At 40.0% G+C, this 14,829-nt stretch overlaps 1 protein-coding gene across 9 annotated transcripts in view; it reads left to right on the top strand.

Annotated features, from left to right (window-relative positions):
• ubr4 (ubiquitin protein ligase E3 component n-recognin 4) overlaps positions 1-14,829 on the top strand; it is a 60,243-nt gene that overhangs the window by 19,093 nt on the left and 26,321 nt on the right. For 4 of the 9 annotated variants that reach the window (XM_071475713.1, XM_071475710.1, XM_071475711.1 and 1 more), the window contains 30 exons: positions 50-178; positions 392-574; positions 907-1,029; positions 1,148-1,377; positions 1,689-1,807; positions 1,906-2,003; positions 3,178-3,335; positions 3,454-3,660; positions 3,779-3,880; positions 3,959-4,059; positions 4,482-4,869; positions 5,076-5,139; positions 5,274-5,465; positions 6,161-6,231; positions 6,951-7,143; positions 7,921-8,154; positions 8,244-8,414; positions 8,520-8,702; positions 9,062-9,220; positions 9,491-9,643; positions 9,842-10,069; positions 10,286-10,443; positions 10,579-10,753; positions 11,148-11,349; positions 11,685-11,848; positions 12,206-12,422; positions 13,045-13,261; positions 13,828-13,860; positions 14,133-14,196; positions 14,282-14,416. In XM_071475713.1, coding sequence (XP_071331814.1) covers positions 50-178; positions 392-574; positions 907-1,029; positions 1,148-1,377; positions 1,689-1,807; positions 1,906-2,003; positions 3,178-3,335; positions 3,454-3,660; positions 3,779-3,880; positions 3,959-4,059; positions 4,482-4,869; positions 5,076-5,139; positions 5,274-5,465; positions 6,161-6,231; positions 6,951-7,143; positions 7,921-8,154; positions 8,244-8,414; positions 8,520-8,702; positions 9,062-9,220; positions 9,491-9,643; positions 9,842-10,069; positions 10,286-10,443; positions 10,579-10,753; positions 11,148-11,349; positions 11,685-11,848; positions 12,206-12,422; positions 13,045-13,261; positions 13,828-13,860; positions 14,133-14,196; positions 14,282-14,416 — 4,851 coding nt within the window. The remainder of the gene's footprint in view (positions 1-49; positions 179-391; positions 575-906; positions 1,030-1,147; positions 1,378-1,688; positions 1,808-1,905; positions 2,004-3,177; positions 3,336-3,453; positions 3,661-3,778; positions 3,881-3,958; positions 4,060-4,481; positions 4,870-5,075; positions 5,140-5,273; positions 5,466-6,160; positions 6,232-6,950; positions 7,144-7,920; positions 8,155-8,243; positions 8,415-8,519; positions 8,703-9,061; positions 9,221-9,490; positions 9,644-9,841; positions 10,070-10,285; positions 10,444-10,578; positions 10,754-11,147; positions 11,350-11,684; positions 11,849-12,205; positions 12,423-13,044; positions 13,262-13,827; positions 13,861-14,132; positions 14,197-14,281; positions 14,417-14,829) is intronic. The other 5 variants (XM_071475716.1, XM_071475714.1, XM_071475715.1 and 2 more) reach the window with 3 other exon arrangements.

Raw genomic sequence — 14,829 nt, 5'->3', positions numbered from 1 at the left:
TATATATTAAAGTATATAATTTAATACTTTTTAAAAAAAATTTTTATAGGTCTTTCCAAAGCTGTTCAATGGAGCAGTTAAATACGATGAATTGTATTCGTGGCTCATCTCACTCCTGGCAGCAGGTTCTCAGTTTGACACAGCAAGAAGACAGGAGAACAAGCCCATTACTCCTATGGTGAGAACACACCACATGAACAAACCATAAAGTACCTGTTGCCTATAGTGATCAGTGTTGGGGAGTAATTAGTTACATGTATGGATTTTAATGTGATGACCACAAGCATTAAGTTTTAATTAATAGAAGCTTAACAGCAGCAGACTATGGCTATGACAGCAACTGAGTGTGCTTTGCTGAATGTTGAATGTGTACGTTTATTACCATTCACAGGAGGCCTGCTCCCTTCAGTACTACTTCCTGGTACTATGGAGAATCCTGGGTGTTTTACCTCCCTCGAAAGCCTACATGGAGCAGCTGAAGACTGGCTGCAGCGATCCTAGTGAGAGCGACATCCTTCACACATTGCGATGGTCCTCACGTCTCCGGGTATCTACCTACGTGAATTGGATCAAGGTCTGTTGACAGCTGAAAGTACTACAGAATGCCTTATTAGCATGGCAGGTGCTGAAGTAAAGAAATGGCTATTTTTAAGTTAAAAAATATTACATTTGACATTGTTTCTTTGTCACTTTTATGGTATTTTGATTATTTTACATGTAATTATTTTGCTTTTCATAATGGTTCAAACTGGATTTTCAGATTAGCATTTTGAAAATGCTGACTTCTTGATTCTGTCCAAATGTAAACTATATCTTGTGCCCTCTCCCAATGTAATGTACTGTCTTTAATCCTTTGTCATTGTAGTGTATTTTGATGTATGAATATACCTATGCCATCACTGACAGGAACACTTGGTGAAGCAGGGAATGAAAACAGACCAAGCAGCCTCACTTGTTGAGATGACATCTGCAAAGTGCAGTACCGTTAAATATGATGTGGAGCTAGCAGAGGAGTACATTGCCAGACAGGTAATGATTGCAATGTACTCACCGGTGACGTGTGTGTGTGTGTGTTTGTTTGTTTGTTGTTGTTGTTCAAAGTTTTGAACTATGTTGTCGGTCTTTGACAACTTGTTTTTGGTTGCAGATTTCCACCTTCTCCAGTGTAGACCCAAACGTCATTCTTCCACTTCATCAGTTACCCTCTCTCCAAGCCATCTATACACTGGATGCAGTCATCTCTAAAGTGCAGGTTTCCTTAGATGAGCATCTGTCCAAGGTTGCCATTGAGGCAGATGCTCACAAATCCTCTGAGATCACAAAGAACCTGCTGCCAGCCACACTACAGCTCACTGATGTTTACACTGCCTTCACAAGGTGGGAAAGGATCAATGAAATGACTGCCTTTTTCTCACCTCTGAACATCCAGAACATGTTTTATCTGGCATGCCCAGATGTACTGAATGATTGAATTTATTTTATGATTTAAGAATACATATTAAAGTAGTTACAGTCATCTAGGATTAGGCTTCCACATGGTCGACATAGTCTGAGCACACTTCATTCATATTATACATTACTGAGAAACCATCTTCTTGTATATCTGTCTAGAAAAATAAGAAAATCATCCATTTGTTTTGTAATCCCTTATCCTAATGAAATTAGTAAACCAAACTTGTCATAACCAGGTCTTACCTACTAATGAACATCCCAGAGGAAGGAGAGAACAAGCTGACAGATGCCAAGCTCCAAGGTTATGCTGCAGTTCTGTCTATTGGCTCCACTCGCTGCAAGGCCAACATGCTGGGTATGTGGAAGAATTACTCAAAAATAAAATTGTTAAACAGAACTTTTACCATTTCTGTACACTCACCATTTTAACTTGAACTTTTAAAAACTTTACAGGTCATAGCATCATGCAGAACTTGCCTTCGGCTGTACAGACAATATGTGAGACTTGGAACAGCATCCAAACCAATGAATTCCCCAACATTGGCTCATGGGTACGTGTATGAAGTTGTCACCTATAGCTCAGTTTAACTCTATGCCTCTTTGTAAGCACCTTTAGAAATGAATATAGGCAATTAACTCACCAGTTTTTTGCCTTTATTTTAAACACTGAGTCAGTACTAAGTCATTCACTATGAGTCTGCCTTGAAGGATGATGAATTAAATATCTTTTGTACCACTCACACCTTCTCTCATTTTCAGACTGACAATGTGACCACAAAATGCTACATCCTCACATTAAGCTGTTGGCTCTGGCTAAGCTATGTTCAGAGCAAATTAATTTCTTTGTAGCTATGCTTTTTTCAAATGTTGAAATGCTGGAATTTGATTGTTTTATGAAAAATATATGTTCAATTTGAATTTGATGCCAGCAACACATTTCCAAAAAGTTGGGAAAGGGGCAACAAAAGACTGAAGATGTGAAATGCAAAAAAAACAAACAAAACTGGTTGAATATCTCACAACTAATTAGGTTAATTGGCAACAGGTCAGTAAGATGATTGGGTATGAAAACAGCCTCTCAGAGAGGCAGAGGCTGCAAATAATGCAACAATTTAAGAATAATGTTCCTCAGTGTAAAATTGCAAAGAATTTCGGAATTTCAGCATCTACGGTTCATAATATCATTAAAAGATTCCGGAGAAATCTCTGTATGCAAGGGACAGGGCCGAAAATCAGTATTGGATTGCTGTGATCTTCAGGTCCTCAGGCGGCACTGTATTAAAAACAGACACGATTCTATTGTGGAAATCACTGCATGGGCTTGGGAACACTTCTGGAAACCATTGTCTGTGAACACAGTTCCTTGCTGCATCCACAAATGCAGGTTGAAACTCTACCATGCAAAGAAGAAACCATATCTAAACATGATCCAGAAGTGTCGCTGACTTCTCTGGGCCCGAGCTCATTTAATGTATATTAAGATCACTGGTCTGAGGTGAAATGGAAAACTGTCCTGTGGTCTGATGAATCAAAATTTCTTATTCTTTTTGGAAATCATGGATGCCATGTCCTCTGGGCTACAGAGGAGAGGAACCATCCAAGCTTGTTATCAGCGCACAGTTCAAAAGCAAGCATCTGTGATGGTGCATTAGTGCCCACAGCTTGGGGAGCTTGTAATGTGTCAGCAGTTACACAACTGATAGTCTGGTCTGTTTTTTTTCTCAGCGAAATGCGTTTGCCAATGATACCATTCCATCAGAGAGCTACATCAGTGCCATTCAAGCAGCTCACCTGGGCACACTGAGTTGTCAGTCCTTACCTCTGGTCTCTTCTCTGAAACACATCTTACTCTCTCTGGTTCGCCTCACTGGCGACCTCATTGTGTAAGTGCTTGTAAAATCTGAATAATTTCACATAAAACCAATAGTATATGATGAATAGAGTTTATTCTTATAGAAGTTGTAATTGCCAGTTAATATTGCTGCATGTTTGTCTCCTCAGCACAGAAGAGCTAAATCCCTCTCAGGTTGTGCGCACTCTGCTCCCCTTGCTCCTCGAGAGCAGCACAGAAAGTGTGGCTGAGATTAGCAGCACCTCACTGGAGCGCATCCTAGGACCATCAGAGTCAGATGCCTTTCTAGCTCGCATCTATGAGCGTTTGGTGACTGGGTGTTACAACATCATTGCCAATCACTCAGACCCCAACAGGTATACCTTGTTAAACCTGCATTTAACAAGATATTTGACATCATAAATTTACATGCCTGCACTTTATTGTTTGTTTGTGTCTCATTGCTTTTTCAACCTTTTCTCTCTCATTTTGTAGTGGTTTGGATGAGTCTGTCCTTGAGGAATGCCTTCAGTACCTTGAAAAACAGCTTGAAAGCAGTCAAGTCCGCAAGGCCATGGAAGAGTTCTTTTCATTTAGGTATGTGCCGAGAAACCAGATGGCATAATTACACGTTCATACATCTACCTCACTTATTTTGTGCTCTTATTTTTCCAGTGGTGAGCTTGTCCAGATTATGATGGCAACAGCCAATGAAAACCTGTCAGCGAAGTTCTGCAACAGGGTGCTGAAGTTCTTCACCAAGCTTTTCCAGCTCAGTAAGTTTACTATTTTCAGTGTTAATTTCAGTCAAGAAAAGCTGTCTAAAGGTGTGCATATACTTAAAATGGACTAGTTTGTATGAAGTGTTGTCCAAGTGCTGCTCCAACTGGCCACATTTGAAGGTGGAGTGAGATCCTGCCGTCATAAAGAAAGCTTGAAAGCTTGAGAGAGAAGCTCAGAACTTAAATATTTTGTCACATCTTCACATCTGGCCAAGAGCTTAGTTAAGTGGATGTGCTTGTCTGATTGTTTGCTTTAGAAAGTTACAAAAACTGTCAGACACAGCCCCCTCTCTCTATTCTGAAGTCAGAGAGATATGTAGGTTGGGTTCTAACAAATCAGAAATCTTGAAAGCTGCAACCTGCAGATGCATCAGATGTCCCTGTAAGCTTAAATGTCATGATGCTATTGTCCCCAGCGGAGAAGAGCCCCAACCCCAGTCTGTTGTGTCTGTGTGGCTCTCTGGCCCAGCTGGCTTGTGTGGAACCCTCTCGACTGCAGTCCTGGCTGACGCGCATGACGGCAACGCCACCAAAGGACTCAGAACAGCTTGAAATAGTGCAGGAAAACCGACAGCTTCTGCAGCTGCTCACCACTCATATTGTGCGTGACAACAGCCAGGTGGGCGAAGGAGTGTGCACCGTCCTCCTCAGCACCCTTGTTCCCATGGCAACAGACATGCTGTCCAATGGGGATGGAACAGGCTTCCCTGAGCTCATGGTCATCATGGCCACACTTGCCAGCGCTGGACAGGGGGCTGGCCACCTGCAACTGCACAGAGCAGCTATCGACTGGCTGACCAGATGGTAAGAAATCAGTTTCACCGACATGCTGTTCCCTGATTTATGTGTTTTTTTTTGGCATCAGTGCTAGGTATAAAGTCACCAGAAAACTTTTTTGGTAAAAGGCCATGCATAGTAATGGTTAGTCCTTTGCATTGGGCGACCTAACCCATTAACCATGGTCATGCAGCAATTAAATTTCTTTACGTTGTTTTAATTTTCCTCTGCAGCAAAAAGTATTTAACACAGAAGAATGTCGTGGAAAAAGTGAGCACAAATGTATCCCAAGGAAAGGTATGTTTTTAGATTTATCAGTATATTGCAACACAGGTGGAATTGCATTTTAAAATTTTAAACACTGGCCTAATGTGTTTCCAAAGGCAAGTATTAGCATTTTGACCAACTGTTAAGTAATTTGTTTGTTTCAGCATGCAAGCATGCTGGAATGTTCATGCCACATAATTTCCTATCTGGCTGATGTGATGAATGCCTTGCGGCAAAGCAATGGACAAGGCACCTCAGCACTGCTGATGGAGGGAGAAGAAAAGGCCATGGAAGTGGACTCAGACTGGGTGGAGGAACTTGCAGTAGAGGAAGATGATTCCCAGGCAGAGGACTCTGTGAGATCTCACCCCTTTATGTCTATCCTCCTGAAACAGGGCCATGTTCTGGAAAGTGCAGGATACAGACCTAAATGTAAAGTGCTGTGGAATTTTTGTGGAAACTGCTAAAAATATTACCTGTTGCAGACCACTTGCCCAGAGAGCCTTTTTAATAGTTGGTCACTGCAGGATGACTTTGATGTAAAAAAAAAAACAAAAAAAAAACCTCAGGTTATGGTGAATAGTATGTCTTGGCTCTTAGTCTAGCTCATGGCACTATCCAATTGAGCAAAAATGACAAGGACAAAATAATATACTAGATTTTTGCATTTCCTGAGGAAATGGGAGTTATAAGCAGTGAATTGCACCAATCAGATTGTTTTTTTAACTTGGTTGATGCATTTTGAAGCAGTAATCTTATGGCTTAGTTCTAGCATGGGGCAGATTCTAGATAATCGGCTATATCTGTTCACATTTTTAAAATTTCTTCACATTCATAACTGATGATTGATGAGTTCGTGTAGATAGACTTAAATGCATAATGTGATCTACAAGAAACCAACAATATGGTATTCGAAGTCTGTACCACTTGGTTTTAACCAAAACATATTTAAGCTATGAAGTTAAGCATTTTTCAGTCTTTTCCGCAGTTTTTGCTCTATCAGTTTCTAAATGGAACAATCCATCTCAACATGTTTGTCATTGTTTGACAGGATGAAGATTCCCTTTGCAACAAACTCTGCACCTTCACCATTACTCAAAAGGAGTTCATGAACCAGCACTGGTAAAGAAAAGTTTATTGTTCCCTGTGATATCAGCTTCTATCTTGAATTAGATCAGAGGTTGTTTCTTTCTTTTAATCATGGGCAAATTAAGGGAAGTTTTGGTACAAACTAGAAGGCTGTTACACCTGAAAACAGATTTGTACAGGAAAGCTTTCATAACTCAGAATAAAGAAGAAAAATTATATTAATTGGAAAAGTAGTTGGCATTTGTTAAAATCAATGGAAACTGGACAATTCCTCACTGATGACATAGTGAAGAAACAATACACAAAATTATGTTCATTTGTACTATAGTTAAGCATTTGAAAGATGAAACAAAAAGTAACAATATGTATTGGTGACACATTTTCTTGAAGCATGTGTAAGATTGCTAACAGTGAAGCCAACTTGTGAAGTTTACTAAGTACCTTTTAACTGATTTCCCAACACCCGAATGCCTTGATGTAGCTACGGTCTCTACCTTTAGAGTCTAAACCAAATATGAGAAAAGCATCTTTAAGATTTTTTGTTTGCTGAACTTCTAGCTTTTGAATGTCTTTAAATTTGTTCTATCTCTGTCATGTATATACAGAAATGGGCTTTAGATGTTAGCATGATAAAATGCCATTTGTATGTCTTGTGATGTATGCCTCCAGACATAGAGTATGCTGGTGACATCCTGTCCTCACTAAACTGATGTACTATACACAGTCTTGCCCTGTTCATTTTCATTCTGCAGGTACCACTGTCATACCTGTAAGATGGTGGATGGGGTAGGTGTGTGCACAGTGTGCGCCAAGGTCTGTCACAAAGACCATGAGATCTCCTATGCCAAATATGGCTCTTTCTTCTGTGACTGCGGTGCCAAAGAGGATGGCAGCTGCCAGGTGAGACCGAATACCTCAGGTCATCATGGGAAGAGAACAACAGCGGTAACTTTGGCTTGCAAGTCATTCCCCCATTGACTTCCATCCAGTCATTTCATTTGGTCAGGGTTATAGCTAGCCCACACAAGAGGCCAGAAAATGAGAGAAATCATGTTACAAATATCTTTTGTCAACATTTCGTGTACCGAAAAGGCCAGCTTTCCTAGTTAATCTGAAATGATGGATCTCTGAATGTGCATGTGATGATGAACAAACCATCAACTACATTTTACCTTGAGTTTATTCTTAGTCTGATAAGATGTATGATATGCCTTTTGCATTCTTTCTTTGTGATTGCAATGTTTTCCTCTGTCAGTCTTTTGATTGTATTGGTTCATAATGGTTCACCCCTGTAAATCTACTTTTTTCGCTTTTGTAATTGTACACATTATGAGTTGAATTATCCTGCAAGGGCATAATAGAGTGAAAGTATACGCTATTGGTATTCAGCAAATTCCATTCATGAATCTAGTTAATAATTTTTTCAGTGCTATCAAAGGTCTTTTTCAATCTGATTTTTGTCTGTCTTTGGAGGCAGTTCAGATAAAGTGTGCCTCCATCCAACACAATCTTTCTGACCATCCTTTTGACTATACACTCCACATTGTGGAGAAGCTAGCAAGGTGAAAACAAACAGTTATTCTAATTGTAAAGACGTTGAACAAAGATGATGCTCCTATGTGAAAATATTGCGTTTGATATGCTGTATTAAAGTTTATGTCAATGTGTGTATGGACACTGTCGCTGTTCTCACTGCTCGATTTGGTGTTATATCATCCTCAGGCCTTGGTCAAACGCAGCCCCAGCAGTGGCATGGGCTCCACTCTCAAAGAATCTTCTGCGTTCCAGAGCGAACTGCGTATGCCTGAGAGTGCTATTCGCCACCAGAATGCCTCACCCTCTGACAAGGGCAAGGTCACAATCTGTGATGGCAAACCTGGAGATGAGGACAGACCTAAGAAGAGCAGTGTGTGCAAGAGCATTGAGGGCTGCCAGGAAGAGTTGCTAGCACAAGTGGTGAGAGAAAATATGTTTCAAATTTCTTTTACATACTCAGCACTGTATTTTGTGTGACTCTCACTTTTGACTCTCTTTTTCTATGGCAGATGGGATCATCCACTGCTGTAGTCATACTGGAGATGCTCATGTTTCTCATGGAAGCCATCCAGACCAACTTTCAGCAGGCATCAGCAGTGGGAAGCAGCAGTCGGGCTCAGCAAGCTCTCAATGAACTACATACTCAGGACAAAAATGTGGAAATGACAGACCAGTTAATGGTATGATGATGTATAGAGTTTACAGGGGTTAGGAAAATCATATAATTCCTTGATCATTTATTTAAACTTTATCAGAAACTTTTTAACTGTGGCTCTTTCCCTCAGGTGCCTACACTTGGCTCTCAGGAAGGGGCTTTTGAGAACGTGAGGATGAACTACAGTGGTGACCAGGGACAAACCATACGCCAGCTCATCAGTGCACATGTTTTGCGCCGGGTTGCCATGTGTGTCTTATCCTCACCCCATGGCCGCCGCCAGCACCTTGCCGTCAGCCATGAAAAAGGAAAGGTAAGCCACACAAATTAGTTAGCTCAGTCCAGTAATTCTTTTTGGTTCCCTTAAAGGAGCTTGAGAGGAGAAGTCTTTGTACATCAAGATTGGACATTTTGCAAGGTTTTCAATACATTAGCAAACAAAGCTGCACTTGTGTTAATGCTTTACAGTTGCAACTAATGTCTATTCCGTTTAGTGTTTGTATCAATTTGTTTTTCTTTCAAGTTATTTTTGTTACTTTTGTTATAATTTTATATATAAATAATCATTCAAGCAGGTTGTTTTTTTTCTCAAGGTATATCACCAATTTGCAGTCTCTTCCCTTTTACAACAACCCATAACCTATTTTTTTTTTAATATCACCTACCGGACAGATAACAGTTCTGCAGCTGTCCACTCTCCTGAAGCAAGCAGACTCAAGCAAGAGGAAGCTAACACTGACCCGTCTGGCCTCTGCGCCAGTCCCTTTCACTGTCCTCAGTCTCACAGGAAACCCTTGTAATGAAGACTACCTGGCTGTGTGTGGCCTCAAGGTCAGAAAATCACCCTTTTCTCAGTTTTTTTTTTTATTTTAATAGTTTATAATAATATGAAAATAAGAAAATGTTAAAAAAAATGGAAGACTGTAGGAGTTTGTCATTTAAGAAGAGGAAACCACAGCTAATTTATCTTGATAAGTAATCATTGTAGAATCCATAGTAGATTGCCTTGCAAGCTATGCAATTTAACAGTTTATTTTAAGCAAATGGCTGCAACAGAGATTTGGTATTTGACTGACTTATCTTTGTTTCTTTTTTTTCCAGGACTGCCATGTCCTAACTTTCAGCAGCACAGGATCTGTGTCAGATCATCTGGTGTTGCACCCACAACTGGCAACAGGCAACTTTATCATCAAGGCTATCTGGTTACCAGGCTCACAGACTGAACTTGCCATCATCACTGCTGACTTTGTCAAGGTATGTATCAAGAGAATAGGCAAATTTTATGTACTTTTGAGTTAGAATATTGACCTATAATTGGTGATTTGAGTTAATCTCTCTAGTCACAAGTCACAAATGCTAAACATGATGACTATGATTATCCAGCTTTTTGCATTTGTTTGAAAAACACTTGTTACTACTTGTCTTTATCTATTTGTCACCCTTGCTTAACAGATATATGACTTATCAGTGGATGCCCTGAGTCCTATGTACTACTTCCTGCTGCCAAGTTCCAAGATCCGTGATGCTACGTTCCTTTTCAATGAAGAGGGCAAGAACATTATCGTCATCATGTCTTCAGCAGGTTACATGTATACCCAGATCATGGACGAATCTAGCAGTGCCCAACATGGTCCATTTTATGTCACAAATGTTTTGGAGATAAACCACGAAGACTTGAAGGTAAGTGGGATGTGTATTTAGTCCATGAAAATTTACATTCAAAATCATTATGTTATCACATCAGCAGCAAAATATTTGATTATTTGCTAAATGGGTTGACTCTATTGCCATCCTACAGTGCATTTCTGCTGTCATACCAACTCAAACAATGTTTCTTGAAATTGCTGAATGGCAGAAAGCAATATTGAGGTAAATTCTCTGTGTGTGTGACTCCAGGATAGCAATGGGCAGGTAGCTGGCGGTGGTGTGTCTGTCTATTATTCCCATGTGCTTCAGATGCTTTTCTTCAGCTACAGCCAGGGAAAGTCCTTTGCTGCCACAGTGAGCCGCAGCACCACAGACGTGCAGAGGCTCTTCCCCATCAACATCAAAGGGTAACACTTCTTCCATACCATATACAGTCTCTTCGCTTCCTGTCAGTGCACTGGGTCTGGGAAGATTAATGAATTAATGAATAACTGGAAAAGATAACTGTCTCCATCTTTCTCTTGTCCTCCTGCCTTCTCTAGCTCTAATGGCAGTAGCAGTAAGATGTCACCTGCTCTGTGTCAGTGGTCTGAGGTCATGAACCACCCAGGCCTTGTGTGCTGTGTGCAGCAGACGACAGGCATACCATTGGTCATCATGGTCAAGCCTGACACCTTCCTCATCCAAGAGATTAAAACTCTGCCAGCCAAAGCTAAGGTGATGGATATTTACTGTACTGACATGTAACGGTCACTAGCAGGTTCAAACATTGTAAATAGCACTTCAGTGTTTAGAAACTGGAATGTATAGAACAGAAAAAGGAAGTCCCATGTAAAAAGAAAAGAGCATGGTTCTGAGAGTACAGAGGTCCAATTTATGTACGTCTGCCTATTGTGTATACATAGGAAGTATTTTCTCTTTGGGATGAAGCCTTTTTATATTGTATATGCTACATACTATCAAATGCGTTTGGGGAAACAGGTAACACTTTACTTGGATGTTGATAAAAGAAAGAAGTAATTGTGAAACCATACATATGTTCCCTGAAGAAAAGTGTCATTTTATGGCCATTTCCTAAGGTTAACAATCAGTTATTGTCTCTTTTCCCCAGATTCAAGATATGGTAGCTATCCGACACACTGCCAGTAATGAGCAACAGCGCACTACCATGATTCTTCTCTGTGAAGATGGGAGCCTGCGAATCTACATGGCCAATGTGGACAACACCTCTTACTGGCTCCAGCCCTCACTACAGCCCAGCTGTGGCATCAGCATCATGAAGCCGGTCCGCAAGCGCAAAGCAGCTGCTACTAGTGAGTTTTAAGCCAATAAAGTACAACTATTATTAATCACCATGATCAAGTGGCAGGAACAAGTGGATCCCAACATAGAGGAGTAATATGCACAGTGTTAAGCGGAACAATGTGATCATCACGTCCAGACAATGGCTAATTATTAGTAAGAATTCCTTGTTAACCATGGACTTGTTAAGTCCATATCCATCCGAGGCGCAATCCAAATTTCATTAGAATTTATACAAATACATTTAGTGGTGTTGCTTGTGTTTGCAAGAAAATGCTTACTTGCACAATATGTGCTGTGTCCTTGCAAAATGTTCAAATTTTAATATACATTTTTTTATTGTCAGCCACCCGGACCTCCAGTCAGGTGACATTTCCAGTGGACTTCTTTGAACACAACCAGCAGCTGACAGAGGTGGAGTTTGGGGGAAATGACTTGCTGCAGGTCTACAATGGACAGCAGATCAAACACAGGCTCAACTCCACTGGGATGTATGTAGCCAACACAAAGGTAGGTATATTTTAACATACTAATTCTATGTTTAAAGGTGTAAGAGGCCTCTCCTCTTTTTCTATTGCAGTGAAAATTACTACTGTCAGTTGTGTGTGTGTGTGTGTGTGTGTGTGTGTGTGCGCGCTATTTAACATTAAAAGCACAAAGTATAAGCTGTAAGTGAGTAATATTTACAACAAAAACTAAGTAAACTTAATAAATAATGGGACAGATGTGAACCTCTATTTCACAATGGAGCTTTTTGGATAAGAAAGCCAGAGGCAAAACTGTAGTTGTACTATCGTCCTATTAGATAAGTTATGTAAAAACAAAAATGTCACAATTGTTGTCACAATTCTGGTTGTTTTCTTCTAGCCTGGGGGATTTACAGTGGAAGCAGTCAACAACAACAGTTCGATGGTTATGACAGGCATGAGGGTGCAGGTGGGCACTCAGGCCATTGAGAGGGCTCCTTCCTATGTGGAGGTCTTTGGCCGCACCATGCAAATAAACCTGACGAGAGCTCGCTGGTTTGACTTTCCCTTCACCAGAGAGGAGGCCCTGCAGGCTGACAAGAAGCTGTCCATCTTTAGTAAGACCAAGAGTGTACTGTGATAATCTGTTTATTTGTTATTAAATGGATATTCTTTGCTATCTCAATAAATATATCTGTTTATGTGGATTATTACCCATAACTTCAAAAATCATTTTAGTAATTCTTGTAGCTTCTTGATGTTAGTTAAAGAATTTCATGAAAAATGGTGACACTAAAAGATCACCTTACTGTGAATATTAGTATTTTGTGTCACATATCTGTGTTCAGTTCCATAAAACCTTTCAATACTAAGATTCCTATATGTCAGAATATTTTGAGTTTGACAAACACCTTAAAGTAAAATTTCATGCAATATTGGCATTGTTAGAAACTAGAGTTTTACTGTTGCTCATTTGCAGCCTTCTCCAAAACAGCAGAATTAAACTGGTATTGTTTATTGGTCCATAAAGAGCTTATGCTGACTGCGTCACTGATGTAATTCAGCTAGATATTATATATATATATATATATATATATTATTTAAGTTATTAATGAGGGGATAAACAAATGATTTTGTCTTGCACTGTGCTGTTCCCTTTAACTTGGTCACCTTGAATTTGCTGCATACTGTTAAGAGACCATCTTCTAATGCAGATTCATCTTCCTGTTCATTTTAAAGTTGGAGCATCCGTTGACCCGGCTGGAGTCACCATGCTTGATTCCATCAAGATCTACGGTAAAACCAAGGAGCAGTTCGGCTGGCCTGAAGATCCACCAGAGGACTTCTCCTCTGCCTCGGTTAACAACGTCTGCAGTCCCAACCTCAACCAGGGCAATGGCGCCTCTGATGGAGACATAGCCACGCCCACTACCACTAGTGGCACTGTGCTTGAAAGGTATGGGCTTTCCATTTCAGGGCTCATAAGGTGGACACAAATTTGGGGGAATTTGAATTTACAATCCCTTGTAGTGAAGTTCACCACACTCATGATCTGATGATGACCATTTCTTCAACTTCATAATGGCTCAGTTTGTCACTTTTAAAATACCTTTTATCTACACTGCAGATTTTGCTGTAGTGTCCTTTTAGTATGTATAAGACCATTGTGGGTCAGTCAGTACTGTTTTATGATAATCTCGGATTTTTGTATGATTGACAGATTCTGAAAATTTACTTTCTATTGATTGTTAAAAAATGCTGTGATAGATGTTGTAGATTTTGTTCATGTCACCCACACCTAGTATAGTTTTACACTTCATGGGTCCAGCTATGTAGCAGAAGTTGGGGATCATTGGGGATTGGGTTCTCTTTAGAGTATTTAGTGCATGGCTATTGTGATGTCATCTTTTCTTGCATGCTTATCTTTTGTTCAACTGATTCATTTAATTTCACTTGTTTCTTTATGTGATCCTCACACTTTTTTTGTTCTTTTTCTTTTGCTCCCAAAAATACAATAAAAAGTTGTGAAACTGAGTCCTTATCAACCTTGGACCGGTTAGTAACTGCCCTTTCTCTGCTTGTTTGTATGGTTTTGTGCATGTGTGCCAGCTTGTGTGTCTGTGCCTAAGACTGTGAACATGCCATACACCATCTCCGCGCTTGAACAGCAAAAAAAACAACATTTATTCTTGCATTCAGTGTTGTTTTGGCATCTAGAATAGCAAAGATTGCAACAAGTTGAGATTTCCTTTTTGTTTTTATTTGTTTGGTGAGTTTAAGGCAAGACCTGCAGTGGCAGCAGTGTTGAGCTTGTTTCTTAATTTCAGGTTGGTGGTCAGCTCCCTTGAGGCTTTGGAAAGCTGCTTTGCAGTAGGTTCCTCCATTGAAAAGGTAAATGGATAAAGATTGTATTCTTTAATTTAAAAGTAATAACATGTTTGTCTAGAATTGAGTGAACGTCTTTAACTCTTTGTAGGAGAAGAATAAGGCTGCAGCGCTGGAGTTGGCAACTCTACTCCTGTCCATGCCGACCCCTGCAGGTGTGCAGCAGCAGACCAAAGGACTTCTTGCCAGCCTGCACACCAGTCGAACTGCCTACCACAACCACAAGGTAAAAAATAAAAAGACTAGACCAAAAATATAGCATTTTCCATGTACATAGTGTTATAATGTGTCCAATAAAGTCATTTGTATTCTTTAACACTTTCAATATTAGACCCCAGAATTTAGTAAAATCATTTAACAAGTTCAGGTAACTTTCCTGACAGATTAAATGTAACATACAGTACTTGAGTGAGGAAGGGACAATTTGTGAGCCAAGGAAAAGGAAAAACCACTTCACACTTTATTTTCCCTTGAATATGCATGATGAAAGTAAGTCAACATGATTGGGGATTTGATGAATAGTGTGTAGCTAGCCCTGCAGAAATCAGTCAGTCCTCGTTCATAATTGATCAACAGTAAATCCTTAAATGTGTAAATGACATAGCAGTTGTTCAGAAACCACATCCTCAGAAGTGTATA

The sequence above is a fragment of the Trachinotus anak genome, unplaced genomic scaffold (assembly GCF_046630095.1).
Source record: "Trachinotus anak isolate AG129_WGS33_773 ecotype Australia unplaced genomic scaffold, CSIRO_AGI_Tana_v1 ptg000004l, whole genome shotgun sequence".
NCBI classification, from domain to species: domain Eukaryota; kingdom Metazoa; phylum Chordata; class Actinopteri; order Carangiformes; family Carangidae; genus Trachinotus; species Trachinotus anak.
The sequence above is the reverse complement of the archived record's forward strand: the minus strand, read 5'-3'. Positions and strand labels throughout refer to the sequence as shown.